This window comes from Pavona decussata, unplaced genomic scaffold, assembly GCF_977016875.1.
Source record: "Pavona decussata unplaced genomic scaffold, jaPavDecu1.1 SCAFFOLD_42, whole genome shotgun sequence".
Lineage (NCBI taxonomy): Eukaryota > Metazoa > Cnidaria > Anthozoa > Scleractinia > Agariciidae > Pavona > Pavona decussata.
The window spans coordinates 437,501-456,785 of NW_028145464.1; the positions used below are offsets into that span (position 1 = coordinate 437,501).

Consider the following 19,285-nt stretch of genomic DNA (forward strand, 5'->3'; position numbering starts at 1 on the left):
ATGTATTTGTATGGGCAATTAAATCTGCACTTTTAAAAATTCATTTGGTCAAACTTTTTGTTGATACACTATAATTTCAATATAAAACCTTTCTGAAGCTCTCACTCCCTGTTAATTCATAAAATATCAAACATAATTCAAACGCTTTCCCAGCTCATCATACATGTATCACTGTTTAACTCAGGTTTTTGAGTGTACTATAGCTAGAGTTCCTGCAAATTCCAGAAATTCTGGCAAGGGTTTTTCTGAAGGCAAAGATACAAGCCACCAAATTCCAAAGCAGCAGAGTGGAATGTTCTGCTTTCAACCAACTCATATCCACTCAAGGTTAGTTTATAGACATGGAAATTAGCAAGGGCAATGTAGCTCTCAACACAAACTGGAGCAAAACCATCTTCAGTTGGTCCAAGCAAGCATGTTTGGAAAGTTGATGGTGGAGCATGGATTTCAAATTCTAGTTTGTGTGTGACGCTTTTCACAGTAGCATTCATAACACCACTGCATCCATCAATATATTTTGTCAACTCTGAATTAGTTGGCCGAAAGTTAAGAGTTACTGCTGAACTACGGTAACCAATCAGATGCGCAGGGACATCAAACTTGGCAATTTCAAGTACACCAAGGGATATAGCAAATGAAGAGCCTGAAGGCCTGTCAACTCCCTCTCCCCATATCCATGCTGGTGGAAAGCCATTCCCCCAGTTCTTTTCTTGATGAACAAGGCCTTGTCTTCCTCGTAGCATTTCACCAGTTTCTTCGTTAACCCAGTTGTAGCTTATCAGCTCTGATCCCAAACTGTACACAAACCAGTGAAGTGGAAGGAAGGGCAGTTTATCAATCCAACCCTCAGGTCCCTCTCCATTTGGGCCCCAAGGTTTCGGGGGTCCCAAAACTCCAACAAAACTAACACCCTCCATGTTCGTGAAATTAAATCGTGTTCCGCGTTCATTTACTGTGAAGTAACCATACCGTTTCGCCTTCCATTCGAAGTTGGCTGGAGATTTAAAATCTGGATTCCTCGTCACTGGTTTTCCTTTCACGGTGACTTCAATATCATGGCTTGAAGGATACACTTTGAAACTCTCCATCGATGTTCCGTCGCCTTTGCTATGAATTAGCGAGACCATGTTTAGCGGATAGTGGTTGAAGTGGGGGCCCTGCTTTCGCGTAATAACTTGGCCAAACAGGATCCCAAACGAGTGGTTCGATTCAAAGTCTATAATTCTCGAATACCATCCTTCAACAAACGGCCCTTCGGCTGGAAATAAGTGGGGGTCGTATTGACTCGCATCTACAAATAGCACTTGAAATAACAGACCGAAGAATAATACATGGATCACAACATTCCTTTCTAAAAAGGTTTCCATGCTTGAAGCCGAAAGCAACAGCTGTCACATTAGAGTCAAATGATTCCTTGCAGCGTGAAACATAGCGTGACATCGTGAAAAGTGGACTGGACTCTAACCTTAAAGACCGCTGATCGCGAGCAATAAACAAACTTTTCCGAGTTGCAAAATGTTTAAAGAAGTGAAGTTGTTTTCTCCGATAAAATCAACAAAGCGTTTTAGAATTGCAGATTGATTAGCTATCTCATGGTTAGGAAAGTGTTTTGATCTCGGTATGGTGTGAGAAGTTTGATAGGAAAAATTTTCTACAACTTTCGAGGACTTGACAACTGCATCATACCACCTCTGTCAGATGATCATTTAAGCTGGAATGGCGTCTTTCATGGACACGCAATTTTATGTCTCAGCAAGGCTCGGACGATAAAAAAAGTTTAAAGGAAACTCTAAAAGATTAATTGAGGTCATCATAAGCAAAATGGCTTGGAGATGCAAGGAGTGTAACATGGCATTTGACAATCAACAACTGTATGACACTCACAAGAGAAAATTCTGCGTGGGAAGTAATGTTGATCCTGCTCGCATCCATTCGAGGATTTCTGGTAAGGGTGGAAAAAGCAATGAACGGAGAGATAAAGATGTCTTTCAAACGGTGAGTGAAACAGAAGAATATTTAAGGTTGGATATGAATGCATCTATGTCAAATTAATACAATCCTAAACTGAATCAATAAAATATGATCATGTTAATTAAATGATAATCACAATAGTACAGGGAAGCAAACAGCTGGGAGGTCCTCCCTCCAGCTGTAAAGCGCATCTAAGACTCTCAGAGCAGATAGACTGAGATATGCAACACAAGCTGCAAGCAAAATCCGCGCTTGTGTAAAAGGATAGTTTATACAAGCAATTTTTGACCTAATTTTTGTCACCCTTTGGTGCATTGTCATTAAAATCACCTGTGTAAAACCAACAGTGATTTCATTGCAACTTGAGTGTGATTCAGGTGTGACATTCGTTGTGATTAATTGAAGCAATTTCTCACAAAACATTGCCATTAGCTGCAAGTTTCGAACGTACTCAAAATCTCTTGGTCATCACATTGACAAAATTGGCATGAAATTGCCACCAATTGAATGGCTTTGAAGATATCCACCCCATCAGAATGGTCTTTTATACAGGTGGGCTGAGGGGGGTGGGGGTGGGGGCTTGGGATATGGATATTTCCTGACGCTGTACAGCAGGAGCAGATCCAGATTTGCTTTATTGTAAAATTAAATTTCTTTCTTTCTTTCTTTCATTTCTAGTATAGCATGCCCCCCTCCCCCTCCCCCTGAACCCCCATAAAAAATTAAAAGCTCATGCAGACTGGCTCTTCTTAAAAAAAAAGAAAACTGGATCTGTCCTTGCATTGTCAATGATTAGGCTTTTTAGCAGATTTCGAGGAAACGATTAATTTCTTGAACCTCAAACAATAAGAGATAACAAAAGCGATTTTCGTATGGCACTTGCATGTAGTCTTTTCCTAGTTTGTTCGAAAGTTAACGTACAGTACCGCTCGAAACTATGGGACCATTTGCACGCGGTAAAACCTCGTCTTTGCCGAACGTGATTGCCGCGAATTAACCGCGGTGGGACGAAAACCGCAACCGCAGCAAAGACGAAAGCAACCGAAAGCCGCGGGGAATTAGACGCGGCAATGCCTCGGTAAAAATACAATGATGACTAATTACTATTGTCAGGGTATTGTCAAACATTATCTCACTTTTCATCCCAAAGAAGCCCTCAAACAAAAGAATTTGTAAAGACTCACCGAGTTGGAAACCGAACGACCGATAACAATTCGTTTGGCAGTCACTGACGAATGTTTCTTTTCTGCATTTGGGACATGTTCAGTTTTTGTCACGCTACAGGCAATAATCACAGAGCAAAAGACATAGTTTCAGTTTAATTCTTGCTGTTTACGCCACACAGTCAAGAAAGATATTCTATTCGTTTGATAAACCTCCTGATAACCCTTCCTACTGATGTAAAGTGCGCAACAAAGTTCAATCGAAATAGCGACGCTGAATTCAAAATATGCAATCGGATTTCAGTACGGACGCGGAGAAAAGCAAAGTGAAAATCCCTCCAATTGATTGCCAATGTAATCCGGATTCGAAAAACTAAAACTTCGTAATAGATTTGATTCGGTATCGAGTGTGAGCGATAAGATCGATTCACTTGGAGCAAACACAAACGCGGAAAATTACCGCAACGCTTAACGTATTTCTATTAATATTTACTTTGGGTAATAGGAAAACAGCAACTTTAGCAAAAGTGAAAAGCCCCTTCCGATGTTTTAAAACATTGAGAGAAGCCGTCGTTTGGACGTAGAAAGGACCGTGCCATGATGAAAACACCGGGAAGATTTCAGTCACGTGCTAGGCAACCAAATTCCTTCACGTGTATCAAGTTTCATTCCTCAACAACACAACGCGGAAAAAAATTATAGTAAGTTAATTTACGGCGATTCTTGGTAGGAAACCTGGACTCTTGCAGTTTGTTATTCAGCCACAACGGGAGTAGTAGTGCCTTTTCACTTATGCCCAACTAGTTCCATTGTAATTTCTTCAAAAAGACCTGGAAGCGCTCTCTTCTTTCGTCGACTAGCATTCGAGCTTTCACTGACCTTTGCAGTTTGCGTTGCTTCGCGTATCAAGAGGAATTGTGCGAGTGAAGTTTAATGAATTGTTTTGCACGTGAAGCAAATAATTTTTGGCATAATCCGAAATATTATTACATTTACCAGTTCAATTCACGAGTTCGCTCACAGAGCGCTTTGATTATTTCCCTTAAGAGTGAGTGCGCTTCCGTGAAATTTATCATACCTAAAACCCGACAATTCGCTTATTGTTCTCGAAGAACATGGAAACAAAGCGGACAATAGCCTATTCAAACCCAACCGCGTCCTGCCTTTCACGGCGGCTTAAGTCAACCGAAAAAAACCTAGGTGAAACCGAGGTTTTTATTGCGGTTAGACGAGGTTTTGCCTAGGTGAAACCGCAGATCAAAACCGCGAATCGACCGAGGCAAATTCGCGGCAAATGGTCCCATAGTTTCGAGCGGTACTGTAAATCAAATCGGCGGCAGTATAAAGTGTTCGATAAATCTGTTGCGGCGCGTTTCTTTCTTCCGCGTATTATTTTTTATAAAACACATCCGTTCGCGTTGTTGTGAAATTAAAACATGCTTAAATTTTTCATATGCTACACCAATTCTTTTTTTTAATCAAATTTCCAACTCAATGAAGCGAACTAAACTACAAGATTAATTACGGCTTTTTCGCGGAATGTAACAAGATCCCTTCTGAACTACGTTCGCTGCGTAAGCAGTACGCCGCAAGATTATACCAATCTCGTTCCCAGAGCCCGCGTTGCCCTTATCCAGCGGAACAGGCTGACCAAAAGAAACGCGGGCTCTGGATATGAGATTGAGATTATACTTGATTGTACTTGAATCTTTGGAATGAAAACTTTGAAAAAAGCATTTCCTTATTTAAAAACACACAATATTTACGGTAGAATTCGGCAAGGAGCTGGGGAAACTTCAACGTGGCCGTTCGCTAGCTTTGAAAACCACCGAATGTTTACATCTTGCTTAGCGTTACAAATTTGCATAAATATTACCGAGATAATCTCAAAAGGCAATGTCACGTTTTCTTCATTTTCTATCAACTGATTTCAGATTGTAACCGTCTCTTCCTCTGACAGATGACTGGATTGCTTGTTCACTAAACCCAGTTTTAACAGTGAAGGAAGCGAAACTAAAAGATTGCAACTTTTTCGGCCGCTGTTTCACAAGCTGACAAAATTATGGAAATACACGCGATCGCTTTTAACCTCGCTAAACCAGTACGCTGCACATAATTATGCTTGATTGTACTGAAAACTTTCGAATCAATACTTCGAAAACAGTATTTCCTTGATTAAAAACGCACAATACTTTCGGTTGTAATCGACAAGGAACCGAGAAAATGCTTGAAGAGCGAACTCTCTCTAGCTTGAGCATACACATGCGCACATCGCTCCAACAAAATGCAAACACATGCAGTTGGCTGTCTCTGCAGAGTTGGAACTGTGGCCTCGGATAAGACGTGTGAAAAATTAATCACGCGAAAAGTTCTTTGTTTCCCTGTCTCGAAACTCGATGCACTCGACACGATACTTGATGCACTCGACTCGAGCCTCGATACTCGAAGCTTTCGAGTTTCGAGGATCGAGGATCGAGTCTCGAAGTTCGAGTTTCGAGGGACTGTCAACTTACATTTGCACGGTACTGTATGTTTGTTTTTTTCATGGTAAATATGTGACAAAACATACATGTAGAAGAGGAAAGAAGGAATGTCCCACTCAGTTACATAATATATTCAAAAATAAACTTAAGGCCCTCTGTCAGATTCGGATTCACTCTGACAAAAGGCTAATACTTGAAAATTGTCAGTACTCGAGTCTCTTTATGGTGTCCAATTTACCTTTATTTATCAACTCTGTTGATAAACCAAAGATTTATTTCTACTCCCCACCGACACAGTACAGCAGTTTCTTTAGAAACTAACCCTTTGATCCATCTGTCAGACAGTTTGTTTGCAGTTACTGTGTCATCTGAATTTTGCATCAGTTAATCCTGTAATATAAGTGGAAGAGATAGGGGTCTGATTACTGAATGATATACAAAAGCTAATATTGTGTCCATTGTTCAGCCATTGCCAGACATCAAGACTCCAGTTCATTCCAGTTTGTCTGCTCCCAATACTCCATACAGGCCAATGAATCTGCTTCCAGACAATGACCGAAGCATTGTGAGTTGATAGCATGGTGCTTAGAAGTTATACTTATTTATTTGAATTTATACTTATTTAATTTACATATTTCTTCCTTTGTTTGTTAATTGATTAAATTTATTGTGCTTTTTCCTGTCATTGACTCTTGAAGGCCTTTTAAAACTCTATGTAAGGTCAAATTCTCCTTTTGTTTCACAAGCGAATACAATGAAAGTTGGAAGGAGAATCTAGCTATATATCAGAAGTCACTTAGCCCTTTTTTCCAGGCATCCCTTATTCTATTATGAATTGTATTTTGTTAAATACATTTATTATGGAAAATTGAAGAATATCCCTCTCAGGAAAGAACCATAACCAGCTTCAAGTATTTTATTTCAGAATGTTCATACATGTACTTCAGGAATTCATAAACAACTTCAAAATATATAATTCACCACCTTGTGCAGAATAATGTTGAAGTAAATGTATTGTATACAAGGTATATCTGATCTATTGGGAAAAAAAAAAAGTCTGATACTACATTGAAAACTTACAGTCAAGTAATTTTATTAAATACATGCCTTGCGGCAAGTATTTTTTTTTAAAGTTTCTTCTATGTGCTCAACAACATGGAGTTGTTCTTGCGCTGAGCCAGTTCTTCAAGAAAGTCGGCAAGTGTAGTCATACTTTGTCAAACCCTTCTGAAAGGCTTTTCCTAGGTAATTCAAAGAACACTGAAAGATCAACAATACAAAAACAAGGAGCTTAAGCTCATACATACTAATGAGTCTGACTAGATGCACATCGGCAGATGTTTAGACGCGTCCCGCGCAGCAGTCGCATTTTACGCATATGTTTTGGTTCGCTTAATTCTGGTCTGCACTGTAAATTCACTTGTTTTGTTTTCCAGTAAATTTTATACGATGTAACTGTTGTGTTTTTAATCTTCATTTGTCAAGTTTTGTAGTGTTCATTTAAAAGTCATAATATTGAACATGTACCACACATTGACATTCAAATCCTAGCAGTATGCAGGATGTTTGTCCCATGAACCTAGTTTGATGGCCTAATAGCTCCCACAAGTCACCTGTAGCTCAGTGGAAGAGCATCCAAACTAGTAATTGGATTAAGGTCTTAGGTTCGAATCATGATAGGAGTACCCAGATATCCTTTTTCTGAGTATGCCTGTGCCAGTTTTGAATAATACATCATTCTCAAGCATGGTTTTATTTGACTGACAGGGTTTTCTTGGCAATGAACATTCCCATGGTCGTCACAAGTCTGCACCAAACACTCCCAGTGGTTCAGAGTATGATGGGATATCAGCTCTCGAAAAAGAGAAGGTTTAATGACATCCTTCCTGTATTTGAAACTGGTTTTTGTTATACTCAATCCTTAGTTTTTGAACAGTGGGCAGAAAAAGTAAGCAGTTTTCAATGGGGTAATTTTTAGGGGTTTTAAACAAATCTGAAAGTAGCTGAAAAGATTGGATTTAATGTAATGGCCAAGTCATCATTACTTTGACGCTTAAATATTTAGAGCTGTACCCTCTTTAAGTCAATAAGACTTCTAATTAGACTGTCTTATTATGAAGTTGCTGTTGGAAGGACTGCAGTCCATTGTTACGGAACATTGGGATGCGTGAGACATTTTAATCTTCTTTAAAGGGCTGTTTACACTACAGGTAAAACATGCTATATGGACCCGTTAAAAACTGGTAACACTGGTAAAACTGGTAACTTGTAAAGAAACACCTGTGCTGTGTTTAAAGGCCCCCTAACTGACTCAAAACAGCACAGGTATTTCTTTACAAAAATTGTGGGCATCACTGGGTACCTGATACCACTTCCCAACGGGTCTGTACCATTTTTTACCTGTCATGTAAAGTCAGCCCTTTAATGTGAAGATAAGTGGGTTCAACCCTTAGAACTTAACATAGAACTTTCCTGTACCACTGTTAACACTAGTTTTCTTTTTCCCACATGCATGGTCTTGTGAATTTAAAAGAGAGAAACGTTGAAACGTTGTTTTCTACATACATGTGCAACATACACATGTGCTGTAGAATTCTGAACATGCACTGTACACTGTGCCCCCCCCCCCTCCCCCAACTCCTCTTCTGTACTGTACATAAGCCTTCCCTGAATAAACTCCCCAAATCTCAGGTGCTATTAAATTCGTTCCATTACCAATAAACCTATGAACTGTTGGTTGTGATCCTATGGACTGTTATGGTTATAGCGTTTCTAGTTATTGAGTACTTAACCAATTTTTAGTGCAAAATCCCCTCTAATTATAATCCCATCAATGACCAAAAGAAGCCCTTCCAAAAATAATACCCAGATGAAGTCCTTTGTACAAGGCTTACAACTGTATATATTCATTTCAGGATTTTATGACAATGTCTTGGATGGGCATTATAGTGAACCATTATTGGCATTCACTAGGGTGGAGTTGTTAAGGATGCATGGTAGGGGGTTGCATTCTGAAATGAAATTATTAAAAATTAATAAATAGGACATTTCACAGATGAATTGGTGGTTATAAACCAAACCCTAGTTAGTGAAAGATATGTGTACATACAATCATGGAACATCATTTGTCAGGGTAAAACTGTTTCACACCAGTAACACTGTTATGATTCTCACCAAACAATTACACCGGTAATCCCCCCCCCCCCCCCCCACCCCATCAATTCATTCAGTGTTAAGTAGATTTAGCTGCATCCACACTAACTTGCATTATTTTGAAGCTTGTTTCTTTTTCATGCAAATCATCTTTAGATTGATCAACTCAAGAGGTTCAAGACTCATCGACAGCTCCAAAGAAATTCAAGAAACATCGAAGACAAACTTCTACTTAGCAAGATCAAAGACAGCCAACATGTGAGTTTTTAAGTCACAACTAAGGTGAAATTACTGTTAATTGACAGCCTGCTTTATAAAGAACGAAACTTCCTTGGCACTCAATGAAGATACCAATTGCAACAGAACAAAGCAAAAATCGAAAAGAAAACAAAATAAAACTACAAAGACAAACAAAGTTTATACAAACAACGTAGTACGGTTTTTAGCCTTTACTTTAGTAGTTTAGTATTTTCAGCATGGTAGTGATAAAAATTGTAAAATGTAATTCAGCCGGCCTGGGGTGTAAGTATAAGTTAACAAACCATCTATCTATCTCTAACTAGAAGAACTTTTAGTTGGTGTTTTTTGTTTTAGGGATAGTTCGAAAACAATAAATTGCAGAAGCCAAGATCGACATACCCCATTTTAGTTTGGTTTTTCTTGTTTAACTTTTTTACGCGCAGACACCACGAAGAATCATTAATGATGACACTTGGAGAGATGCCAGTGGTGCAGATGAAAGAATTTTGCAACTGAATGAAATTCATCGACAGCAGCTTGCTAAACTGAAGCTGAGGAATGAGAGACTTCAAGAGGAAAAAACCAGTAAGAACAGATCACTCAGATATAATCTAATATTATTATACTTGTACACGTTTTAAACTCAAATTCAATAAAGCATGCAGTTGAGCGTCTCTTGAGGAAAAGACGAGTTCTATGAAAAGGTAAAACAACGTTGAAACCTCTAATGCGCACATGTACAGTATCAGTTTAGCGATAAGATTCTAACAATCGGCTGGTAAACTGAAGAGGACTTCGGTAAAGTTCGTCATTTCAGTGCTGCTATAAAACCTGCTATCCTTGTGCAAGTTGTCTACCACAAACAGAATACGGATATAACATAAATCAGCTTACAAGAGGGCGGGAAAAAAGTTGGGATTGCTCAGTTAGCAGTCATAACGGGATTCCTTCGACTCTCCGTCGATCTCGTTGCACTTTGAAGTTGACGGTAACGTTTCTCGTGGACTGCCATTACAGTCCATAAATTTTCGGAACATTCATCTCATCACTGTATCAGAGTATAAGCGATCAATTTTACATATAATTATATTACTGGTACATTTCTCACGGACTATCACACTGGTTTGCTATCCTACAGAGCGTGCATCTCACTGGGGCATCATGTTATTGGGTTGTGAACAGTACGGGTCGTACCTTTTCAAAAAGTTTGCTTTTCTCCACAGGAATAGCTAAAAGGATGAACAGCTTAGGATTAAATAGCAGACAGAAAATTCCTTCTCAGGGTAGTTTGGTAAGGAAAGAGTGTTTTTCTTTAACTGTCCATGTACATTTATAAATACAGTGGTTATGATAACATTATGGTTTTGTTGGTTCTGTAATACTTATTAAGTAATGTATATGACCTCATTTTTCCGTTCTTTTTATTCAAATGTGTACTTTGATCTCCCGCTACGTCTTTTCTATTTTCGACTCGGGAAGCTACAGTAACTTGTATTTAGCATTTGGGAAGATGAATTTATGTTGTTGTTGTTGTTAAACCTGTTTGGAGGTCAGATGTAAATTAACTACTTAAAATGTCTCTTTTGAACGTTACCGTACAACGAACCTTTTCAAAGACTAGTGAAATACTTTCATTAATGTTCAAGATATCTGGCTGCTTTTGGTATGTGTTGTATATTGACTTTTCTTCCTTCGCCAAGGCTTGAAAGCTTTTATAAGTTACCGGTACATCATGGATCTAAAACCTAGAAATGGAAGCTAGGAAATTTAGCGGTGGTAAATGAAAACCATTCAGTTTTTCACTTTGTGGGCCACATTTTTTTTTTTGGTAGGACAAACAAGCTATAGAGCTTGATGGACTCAAGAGATTCTTGGACTTTAAAGAAGAGGAAGAAAAGTAAGAAGTTTATGTACAATAAAACTTGCACCAACACCGTCATAAGTGACCATGCACGCGGCTTGACTGACTTACTGACTGTGTGACTGATCAACCGACAGACCGACCGACTGACTGACTGACCGACCCATTGACTGACTGACCGACCAACCGACTTACGGACTGATTGACTGATTGACCGACCGATAGACCAACCAACCGACTGACTGATTGACTGTCTTATTGACTGACCAACTGACCAAGTTACCGACTGACTGACTGACTGACTGACTGACTGTCTGACTAACCAACCGACTGACTGAATGGCTGACTGACCGACCAACCACCTGACTGACTTACTGACTGACTTTGACCTCGGGACAGACTAGGGCTGGTTAGTCCCTTAGCTTAGATAAGTTAATTTGGCGAGACAAAACAAAAACTTCAGTGATAACTTGTAACAGTGCTTACAAATGAAATTAATCATACGATAAACTAATGCTATCTCAAATTACAGAAAAATAATTTTCCTTACGACATCTTCAAAGGCGTTCATTGAAGTTAAAGCCCTACCATTGTCCGATAGCGAGTTTCAAGCGATAGCGACCGAGTAGGGCACTGACCTGTGACCGTACATTTTGGTTTTAATCCTGGGAATGGAGAAACTTTGCAAGAGGCTTCGCAAGGGAGATGATCGCCTTCGCGGACTCTTATTTGCTCGAGTGAAAGCTCGTCATGAATCAAACAAGGTTTCGTGGATGTTGTCTTTGGAGCGAGACGGTGGCGTACGAGGGAAAAAGAAAAGGCTTTGCATATACATTTATGGGAGATAGTTACTTATCTGAAATACTTAATAACGTTCTCTGAGAAGTGTTTTAATTCGGATCTCATGAAAGGTGGTTGCTCGAAGATGGTTGCTTACGGAAGATTTTAAATGCAGCGTTGCAATGAGAACAACCGATATAAATGGGTTTGAAAATGGGTTTCGTGGTCAAAGGCAAATAGAAGCAATATAATTTTTATCGCAAAAATAAAAAAATAAAAAAAAACTTTGCATGGCTGACCATTTTGTCCTTAAATTTGTCCAAGCTACATTTAATTTTTAAGCCCTTATTTCATTTCTTTCTATAATTTTCTATTACATTTCAGGAGGAAATTCAATGCCCAGCAGTCCAAAGTAGATTTGTTAAAAGTGTCCCCCCGGTCTCCACCTCAGAGTGCCGTATCTGTGGCGTCTAGGAATTCAGAACTGCAACAGCCGAGGTATACTGCTTACTCAGTAGTTAAGTGCTTTGTTGAGCGGTTGACATTCGTTCAGCATTTCGCGACGACAGGGGTGACTACTACGTAACTCATAATTTATAACCAGTATTATCATGAAAAATGCATGGTAAACCCCAATTTTCTGTTTGGATAACAAAAGCACTTGCTAAGTTCTGCTTTCCCCGAATAGTTTTAAACCGCGCAAAAATATCCCTGTATTAGTAGCCACCGCCCATAGGAAACCCGAGTATCACGAGATGCGCAAAACGTATGCGCAGTAACAATAATAGGTACCGTCCTTAAATACATTACAGCAACGAAAAACCTGTACAGTGTAGTCAACATTCTGCTAAATTTGGACTTCTTAAAAATGAAAGACTTTGATATTATTTTTAGCAAAGTGTTACTGCCTATCGATTTTCAGCTACTGATGCGTTTTAATTGTTTTTAATCCGCCGATATTGCTACAGGAGGCATTCCAGAGAACCAGAAGGATATGCAAGAGGTTTGTAAATTATCTATTTTATTCCTTTTTAGAATAAAAGTAACAGTGCACTCAAGTCTTGTGTGGCTAGAGGCTCATTATTGTCGATAATCACCAATGCGACGTTCGTCATTTAAAGAGGCACTGTCACGACTACTTTGCTGTATTTTGATAAAAAATGCTCAAATATTTGACAAAGAACCTGTTTTGTAACATGAAATTGCTCTTAGAACACAGGGAAGAAAATATTTAGGTTTTTTCTTCTACGAAGAACAACCATAATACATTTTTTAGCGACTTCTCTAAAATACACAGGGAGAACTAGAAAAAATTGGCCAATTTTTTCAAGTTGTAATCCATTTCCATCCTAGCCATCCGCAGCCAAACATAATTAATACTAGTTTCTATGCACTAGTAGGGTTATTGTTAACAAATCTCAACCATTATCTTAACGATTCCATTGAAACAAATACGTTTTTTTTCGGCTAAACAAAGTGACACTAAAAATAGGTGCACTGTCCCTTAAGTGCGTCTGTAATTGTCCTATTTTTTTTTCCGTTTCATACAGCCCTTACAGTGAGTTTATCTCTGCTCAATCTTTCATGATCTGTATTTCGATCATTACATCGATTAATAACGTGTGCATTTGTAGCTTTGCACTGATTAACTTTCAACAGGTGCCAATTTGTTTCTGGAGCCGAGAGCTAAAGTACTTTTGGAGTACAGGATATTAAAAAATAAAATAATAATAATAATAATAATAATAATAATAATAACAATAAAAACGCTCACGGTGCTCTGAGACAGGGCTTGTTTTGTATTTTTGGTTTTTAATTCCATAAAATCAATAGGGAAAAGTAAGATGCGCCTGCAAGAGAGGGTGACAATAGTCCTTGTCACTTCTTGCTGCGGAAACCGACCTCTTATGGTTCGTGCATGACTTCGATGCAATAACCTAATCCATTCGACCTTTTGTTTGATTTATTCGTTCACATCATATTTGCAGGCCAGATACTTCCGTATCACCAGTCTGCTGTGCGATATTTTGATCAGGGGCCAATGCAGCTCGGACAGAACAACGTTCTTCACGAACTTAGGTGAGTATTCAAGAGCTCAGAGTCCACGAAAGTCTTGGGGATCTCTCAAATCTAATTTTTTCATTGCGTTCCATCTAGCGCGTCTTAAAATTTTTGCGTCTTTGACTCGTTGTTTGTGGATTGTTTTATCCTCAACAAAAGAAGTTATTTTGTGTTTTAAGTACATTTCTCGGCTTATTCATAGCTTGCTAAAGAATGAGTACTTTCAGAATGGTGGCCATGACCCTGCAATACTGTCGCAAATACGCGATCTGGAGTTTGAAGCACAAAGAGTACAAGCTACACAGAGACCAGCACTGCCACCAGGTAATAAGTAGAGGATATTTTATTATGTAAACACCAGTGAAATACCAGGTGAGCTTTCGCGCGAAAACATGATATCTTCACACGTGAGAATAACATGTTATCTTCACACGTGAAAAGATCACCGCTGCTATGGTTACATAATAAATCGTGCCTTTTGAAATGATTTGATATTTTGTTAGTGTTTATATAATAAACAGAACATTACATGGCCGCTTGGAGATACGAAATTTCTCTTCTCGTGTTGAAAAATATTTCACTCGTTCGCTGCGCTCACCAGTGAAATATTTTTCAACACTTGAAGAGAAATTTCGTATCTCTGCGCGGTCATGTAATATCCTCTATGTAACATGACCGCGCAGAGATACGAAATTTCTCCTCCAGTGTTGAAAACTATTTTTCAAGACGAGAAGAGAAATTTCGTATCTCCAAGCGGCCATGCAATGTTCTGTTTATTATATAAACACCAATGAAATACCAAATCATTGCACAAGGCGCGATTTATTATGTAACCATAGCAACGGTGATATTTTCACGTGTGAAGATATCATGTTTTCGCACGAAAGCTCACTTGGTATTTCCTTGGTTTTTTTGTAATAAGAAACGTTTATGTCTCCATCTTCTTTTTCCTATTCAGACGAGTGGTGATCAGACCAAGAATTGAACCTTTTATAATTTCCTTCTCTATCATAAATATCACAATGCATCTGATTTGGCTGCATGGCAACTTTGAGCAGTCTGACGGGCACACTATTTTCCCTTCGATCCGGAGTTCGTACATGCGATCGATTTCTCTCTCGTTCATTCGATCCGCTGTGGTATTAGTCTAGAGTAAAATAATATAAATCACTTTTTTGAGTGTCAACTAATATATTTAGCACTAATTAAGGGCACTTCCAGATCGAATTGGAATTTAGAAGTTTTGGTTTTTAAGGTAGAGGGGAAAACCGGAGTTGTCAGTGAAAAACCTCTCGGAGCAAGGACGAGAACCAACAGTAAACTCAACGTACATATTTCGCCGAGTCCAGGAAATGAACCCGAGCCACATTAGTGAGAGGCGAGTGCTCTCAACACTGCGTCATCCCTGCTCTCCTAAATACAGTTCTAGTGCTTTCCCAAGTGACAGGGTTTTGTATTAAACGCATATTTGGGACCTATAGCTTTGAGCACGATTACGATAACGAGTACCAGGACGACTTTTGAAATCTAGTTAGTGTGTGTTATATGCAGTAACCAGTTATCACACCAAGAGTCTCCTTGTCTTCTGATAAGTAACAGAAAAAGCGAGGGTTCTTGGACGTGACTAGTTTGAGATTTGGAAGTCATCCTGGTAGTGGTACTCAAATCCAAAGGTTTCTATTATCATGAGTCGCTCGGATGCTCTGATCACTGAACTCATGGCGACTAAGGACGTTTTCAAACTAACAATTGTGACGTGAGTCTACTATATTGCTGGGTTAACGAATGTTGAAAACGAAAACGATCTAGTATACTTTATCATACGTATTCCACCATTGTTTTTTTTTTGTGGCTTTTTTTGCGGGGGACCACGAATCGAGCGGAAGAACTGTAGTGTGGGAAAAAAAGGGTTGTATTTAATTGAACTTGAATAATTGGCCTATTATGGTCCGACTAATAAAATACTAATGAAATTGTAGGAGGCGGCGTGGCCTAGTGGGTAGGGGCGCCGGATGTGTAATCTGGAGGCCCAAGGTTCAAGTTCCGCTCCAAAGCCACGCTTTGTAAATAGCCAACTGATTTGCCTCTTACCAGTTAAGATTTTTAACAATGTTATTTTCAGTTTGCATATTTATTTCACTGGTTTATAGTGTTCACAATTAGCGCTGCAGCGCTAAACACTTTAACACTTAAATAAAGTCATTTATTTTATTTATTAACTAGCCATCGCATTTTTCCTTTTGACTTTTCCTCCTTGTTGTGTTCAGTTGCGGATCCATTCATGCAACAGCAGATAATGAGCTTTCACATGGCAAACCAACGGTTAGAACAAGGACTTCAACTCCTCAGAGTAAGAGCAATCTGTTTTTCAGTTTGTTTAAGGACGGTACCTACTAATACAGAAGTATTTTTGCCCGGTTTGTGACTATGCGGAAAAAGTAGAGTTTAGCAAGGGCTTTTGGAATCCAAAAAGAAAATTAGGGGGAACCACGCATTTTTCAGAGATAATAAAGCAACACAATAATACAAAAAAGCTGTAAAATACAAAAACCCGAGTATCTCGAGATGCGCAAAACGCATGCGCAGTAACAAAAGTAGGCGCCGTCCTTATTTTTTTTATTAATTTGTTCACACATTTGTCTTTAAACATTGGGGATTAAATCGTTAATTGTCAGTGTGCGATATTCGTGTAGTGGATCGTACCTGTGTCCACGAATTGCATACACGTACCAGGCTATAGAATATATGGTGTCCAAAAACATCATTGCTTTCGTAATATTACTTACGAGCTCATGTTTTCACCTTGCTAGATAGACTTTTACCTTGCCTCATAGCTTGCTGAAATCCTTGAAATGTTTTGTTTGTTTCTGTCTCTATACAGGAAGAACGAAATCAAAAGGAGCGAGTCCGATCTCCAGGTACTGATTCTAATTATCCAATAGGCCATTTCCGAGTTGTTTTGAACCTCGCTGTGAACGCGAGGCTATTAGCGCAAATATGAAAATAAGTTTTGTTTGCATATGAATGAAAACTAATTTTCATAACAAAAACATAACACGTAGCGTCGCTTTCATAATGAAATTCAAAGCAACACGGAAATGGCCTATTCAATCATTAACTAAAGGTTACTTTTTATGAAAGGAACTGAAGCTGTAACATAACTGTGGATTGTTGTTGACCTTACTAATCAATCAATCAATCAATCAATCAATCAATCAATCAATCAATCAATCAATCAATCAAAAAAATCAATCAATCAATCAATCAATCAATCAATCAATCAATCGATCAATCAATCAATTAATCAATCAATCGATCAATCAATCAGTCAATCAATCATTCATTCATTCAATCACTAGTTTGATCGATCCATCGATCAGTCAATTTATGAATCAATTAATCAATCGAAATGATATTTTACAATAACTGTCCAAATTCCCGCGCGCTGATTGGCTCGTAGCTATTGTCTATAAGAGTACAGACAATAAAAATGACGTCAGATGTAGCGCGCGCTTTTTCAACGAATAAAAAAATAGCCAATTCCGCGCGTCCTTTTTCCATGTTATTGTAAAAAACAAATCGACGGCAGTTTTCTATGGTCTATGCTCTTATAGACCATAAAATGACGCCATTAAATGTCCAAAACTTGGCAGTGAAACCACTCGCCTGCGGCTCGTGGTTCGAACATTGACGTCATTTTATGGTCTATAAGAGTATAGACCATAGAAAACTGCCGTCGATTTTTTAATCAGCCAGACTGAATCCCTTCGTTCGTAATTAATGGCACAGCATGTGTTTATACAATCATGTAACTAAAGGCGCACTCACAAATGTTTGAATTTGTTTAAAACAACTCAAATATTTCCTGAACTGTCCTTTAAGATGTAGGCCCTGAGTTCAAACGAATGAAAGAAGAGCACTTGGTAAAAATGGCGTCGCTGAGACAAGAAGCAGAATTATTGAAACAACAAGCAGAGGTTGAGAAGATGAGGAAAGAATTAAAGGAGCTGAGGGGAGAAAAATTGCTACCGGAGGAAAATAAAAAGGTGCGTGCGTTGGTTTAGCAAATTAAAGAAAAATAAAGGAAATAAAAACGAGACAAAAGAAACAAAAAGATGGACTTGGAAAAGCAAGGAAAAAAAAAAAACCGCACGTTGCTCGTTCAGTGCCTTTAACAGTATGAAGTGTTGAATTCAGTATATTTGTTATCAACCTGATGGTCCCCATGGGTTACTCATGAATGGCACGTTTTGCTTGAAATGGCGATGGCTGAATCGCTGCTGCCTCTTATCGTGGATTAGGTTGTAATCGAGTGCCTGGCCTGAACTAAGAGGCTGATGCTCATCGTAGTTGCATTTGCTAGTCAAGAAGTATTATTCCTCCCTCTGGATGGGATGCTAGTCATTTATGAGGTTTACGGCTGTTCTTAATTTCCCAATTTCTTTTGTACCAATCTTTATACCGACAAGGAGAAAGACAAAGAAAAATGACACAGGGAATACATAACACAGAGAACCAGGCTTGAGGCTTCAAACGAGCTGGCCTCGTGAGCACCGTTAGTTCACAACATATCACTGGAGAGTAACTTTACTGGAATATAAGGCAATGGTGAAACTGGGTATTTTGAAGGTAGAAGGAACACGCAATCAACATACAAGAGCATTTTCAAGTGCGCCTTGTGTATTTCTAGTAACCATTACAAAGCAAGTCTGAAAAGTTCAACGCTAGAATTATAATTGAGAAGTTAAATTCAATGTTGAATTAGCGAAAACTCATCGTTCAGTAGTGGGACGAAAAAACGTCAACAATTAATGGAATTTTTATTTATGTGGTATAATCTCCCGTCTACTTGTCCGCAGTACATTTCAGTTGTTGCAACAATCCAACAATCCACGCTTTTCATATTCACACAGTAAATTGAAATCTTTTTGGTTGTTGCAGTCTTTTGAATCACCGTTTATGATGTCCAATGCAAGTGCAGATAAAGACCTGCTGCCGAGCCCCTACGACCCCAAGTAAGTGTTGTCACTCTGTTAAGATTTGTAATAGATTTTGTCTCTTTTGAAACTTTCCGGTGACTTGCTTTTTAACTGGCTGATCAGGATGCACGAAAGTTCTATAAGTTTTGGGATTTAAATGGCCAGTTGCAATGTGACCTGAAAAAGTAGAAACTAAAATAAAGTGAACGCAGTAAAAGCTATAAAGATAAATGTCTAACTCGGTGATATAATAAGAAAGAAGTAGCGATCATTATGTCATTGGCCGCAATGGGGGAGGGAGAGGGGGGGGGGGGGGGGGGAGTTGTGGTGGGGAATGGCGCAGGGGTGAGAGCACTTGCCCCCGCCAATGTGGCCCGGGCTCGATTCTTGGACTCGCATACTCGGTTGAGTTTGTGTTTGTGTACTCCGCTTTTCCCCTCTCCTCAGAAACCAACACTTCTAAATTCCAAATCCATCTGAAAGGTATCTCCGATTAGTGCTGTGCGCTAAGTACATTGACACTTAAAGTCTTCCTTCAGGTCAGTGGATTAAGCATCCGTCCCGTATACGGACAGTATTTCATTTACAGTGTAT

At 38.9% G+C, this 19,285-nt stretch overlaps 2 protein-coding genes across 6 annotated transcripts in view; one reads left to right on the top strand and one right to left on the bottom strand.

Moving 5' to 3' along the window:
• Nucleotides 1–1,419, bottom strand: part of LOC146482831 (uncharacterized) — a 2,224-nt gene extending 805 nt beyond the window's left edge. The window contains exon 1 of the mRNA XM_085106658.1: nucleotides 1–1,419. This exon is cut by the window's left edge and continues 805 nt beyond it. Coding sequence (XP_084962784.1) covers nucleotides 204–1,367 — 1,164 coding nt within the window. The 5' untranslated portion in view covers nucleotides 1,368–1,419 and the 3' untranslated portion in view covers nucleotides 1–203.
• Nucleotides 1,420–1,497: 78 nt separating this feature from the next.
• LOC146482832 (uncharacterized) overlaps nucleotides 1,498–19,285 on the top strand; it is a 31,272-nt gene continuing 13,484 nt past the window's right edge. For 2 of the 5 annotated variants that reach the window (XM_085106653.1, XM_085106654.1), the window contains exons 1-15: nucleotides 1,499–1,995; nucleotides 6,084–6,182; nucleotides 7,385–7,486; nucleotides 8,927–9,028; nucleotides 9,454–9,595; nucleotides 10,234–10,301; nucleotides 10,843–10,907; nucleotides 12,036–12,149; nucleotides 12,620–12,654; nucleotides 13,640–13,730; nucleotides 13,915–14,036; nucleotides 15,980–16,062; nucleotides 16,594–16,630; nucleotides 17,595–17,758; nucleotides 18,654–18,727. In XM_085106653.1, the coding sequence (XP_084962779.1) occupies nucleotides 1,822–1,995; nucleotides 6,084–6,182; nucleotides 7,385–7,486; nucleotides 8,927–9,028; nucleotides 9,454–9,595; nucleotides 10,234–10,301; nucleotides 10,843–10,907; nucleotides 12,036–12,149; nucleotides 12,620–12,654; nucleotides 13,640–13,730; nucleotides 13,915–14,036; nucleotides 15,980–16,062; nucleotides 16,594–16,630; nucleotides 17,595–17,758; nucleotides 18,654–18,727 (1,472 nt within the window). In that variant the 5' untranslated portion in view covers nucleotides 1,499–1,821. Of the gene's footprint in view, nucleotides 1,996–6,083; nucleotides 6,183–7,384; nucleotides 7,487–8,926; nucleotides 9,029–9,453; nucleotides 9,596–10,233; nucleotides 10,302–10,842; nucleotides 10,908–12,035; nucleotides 12,150–12,619; nucleotides 12,655–13,639; nucleotides 13,731–13,914; nucleotides 14,037–15,979; nucleotides 16,063–16,593; nucleotides 16,631–17,594; nucleotides 17,759–18,653; nucleotides 18,728–19,285 lie in introns of all 5 variants that reach the window. The other 3 variants (XM_085106657.1, XM_085106655.1, XM_085106656.1) reach the window with 3 other exon arrangements.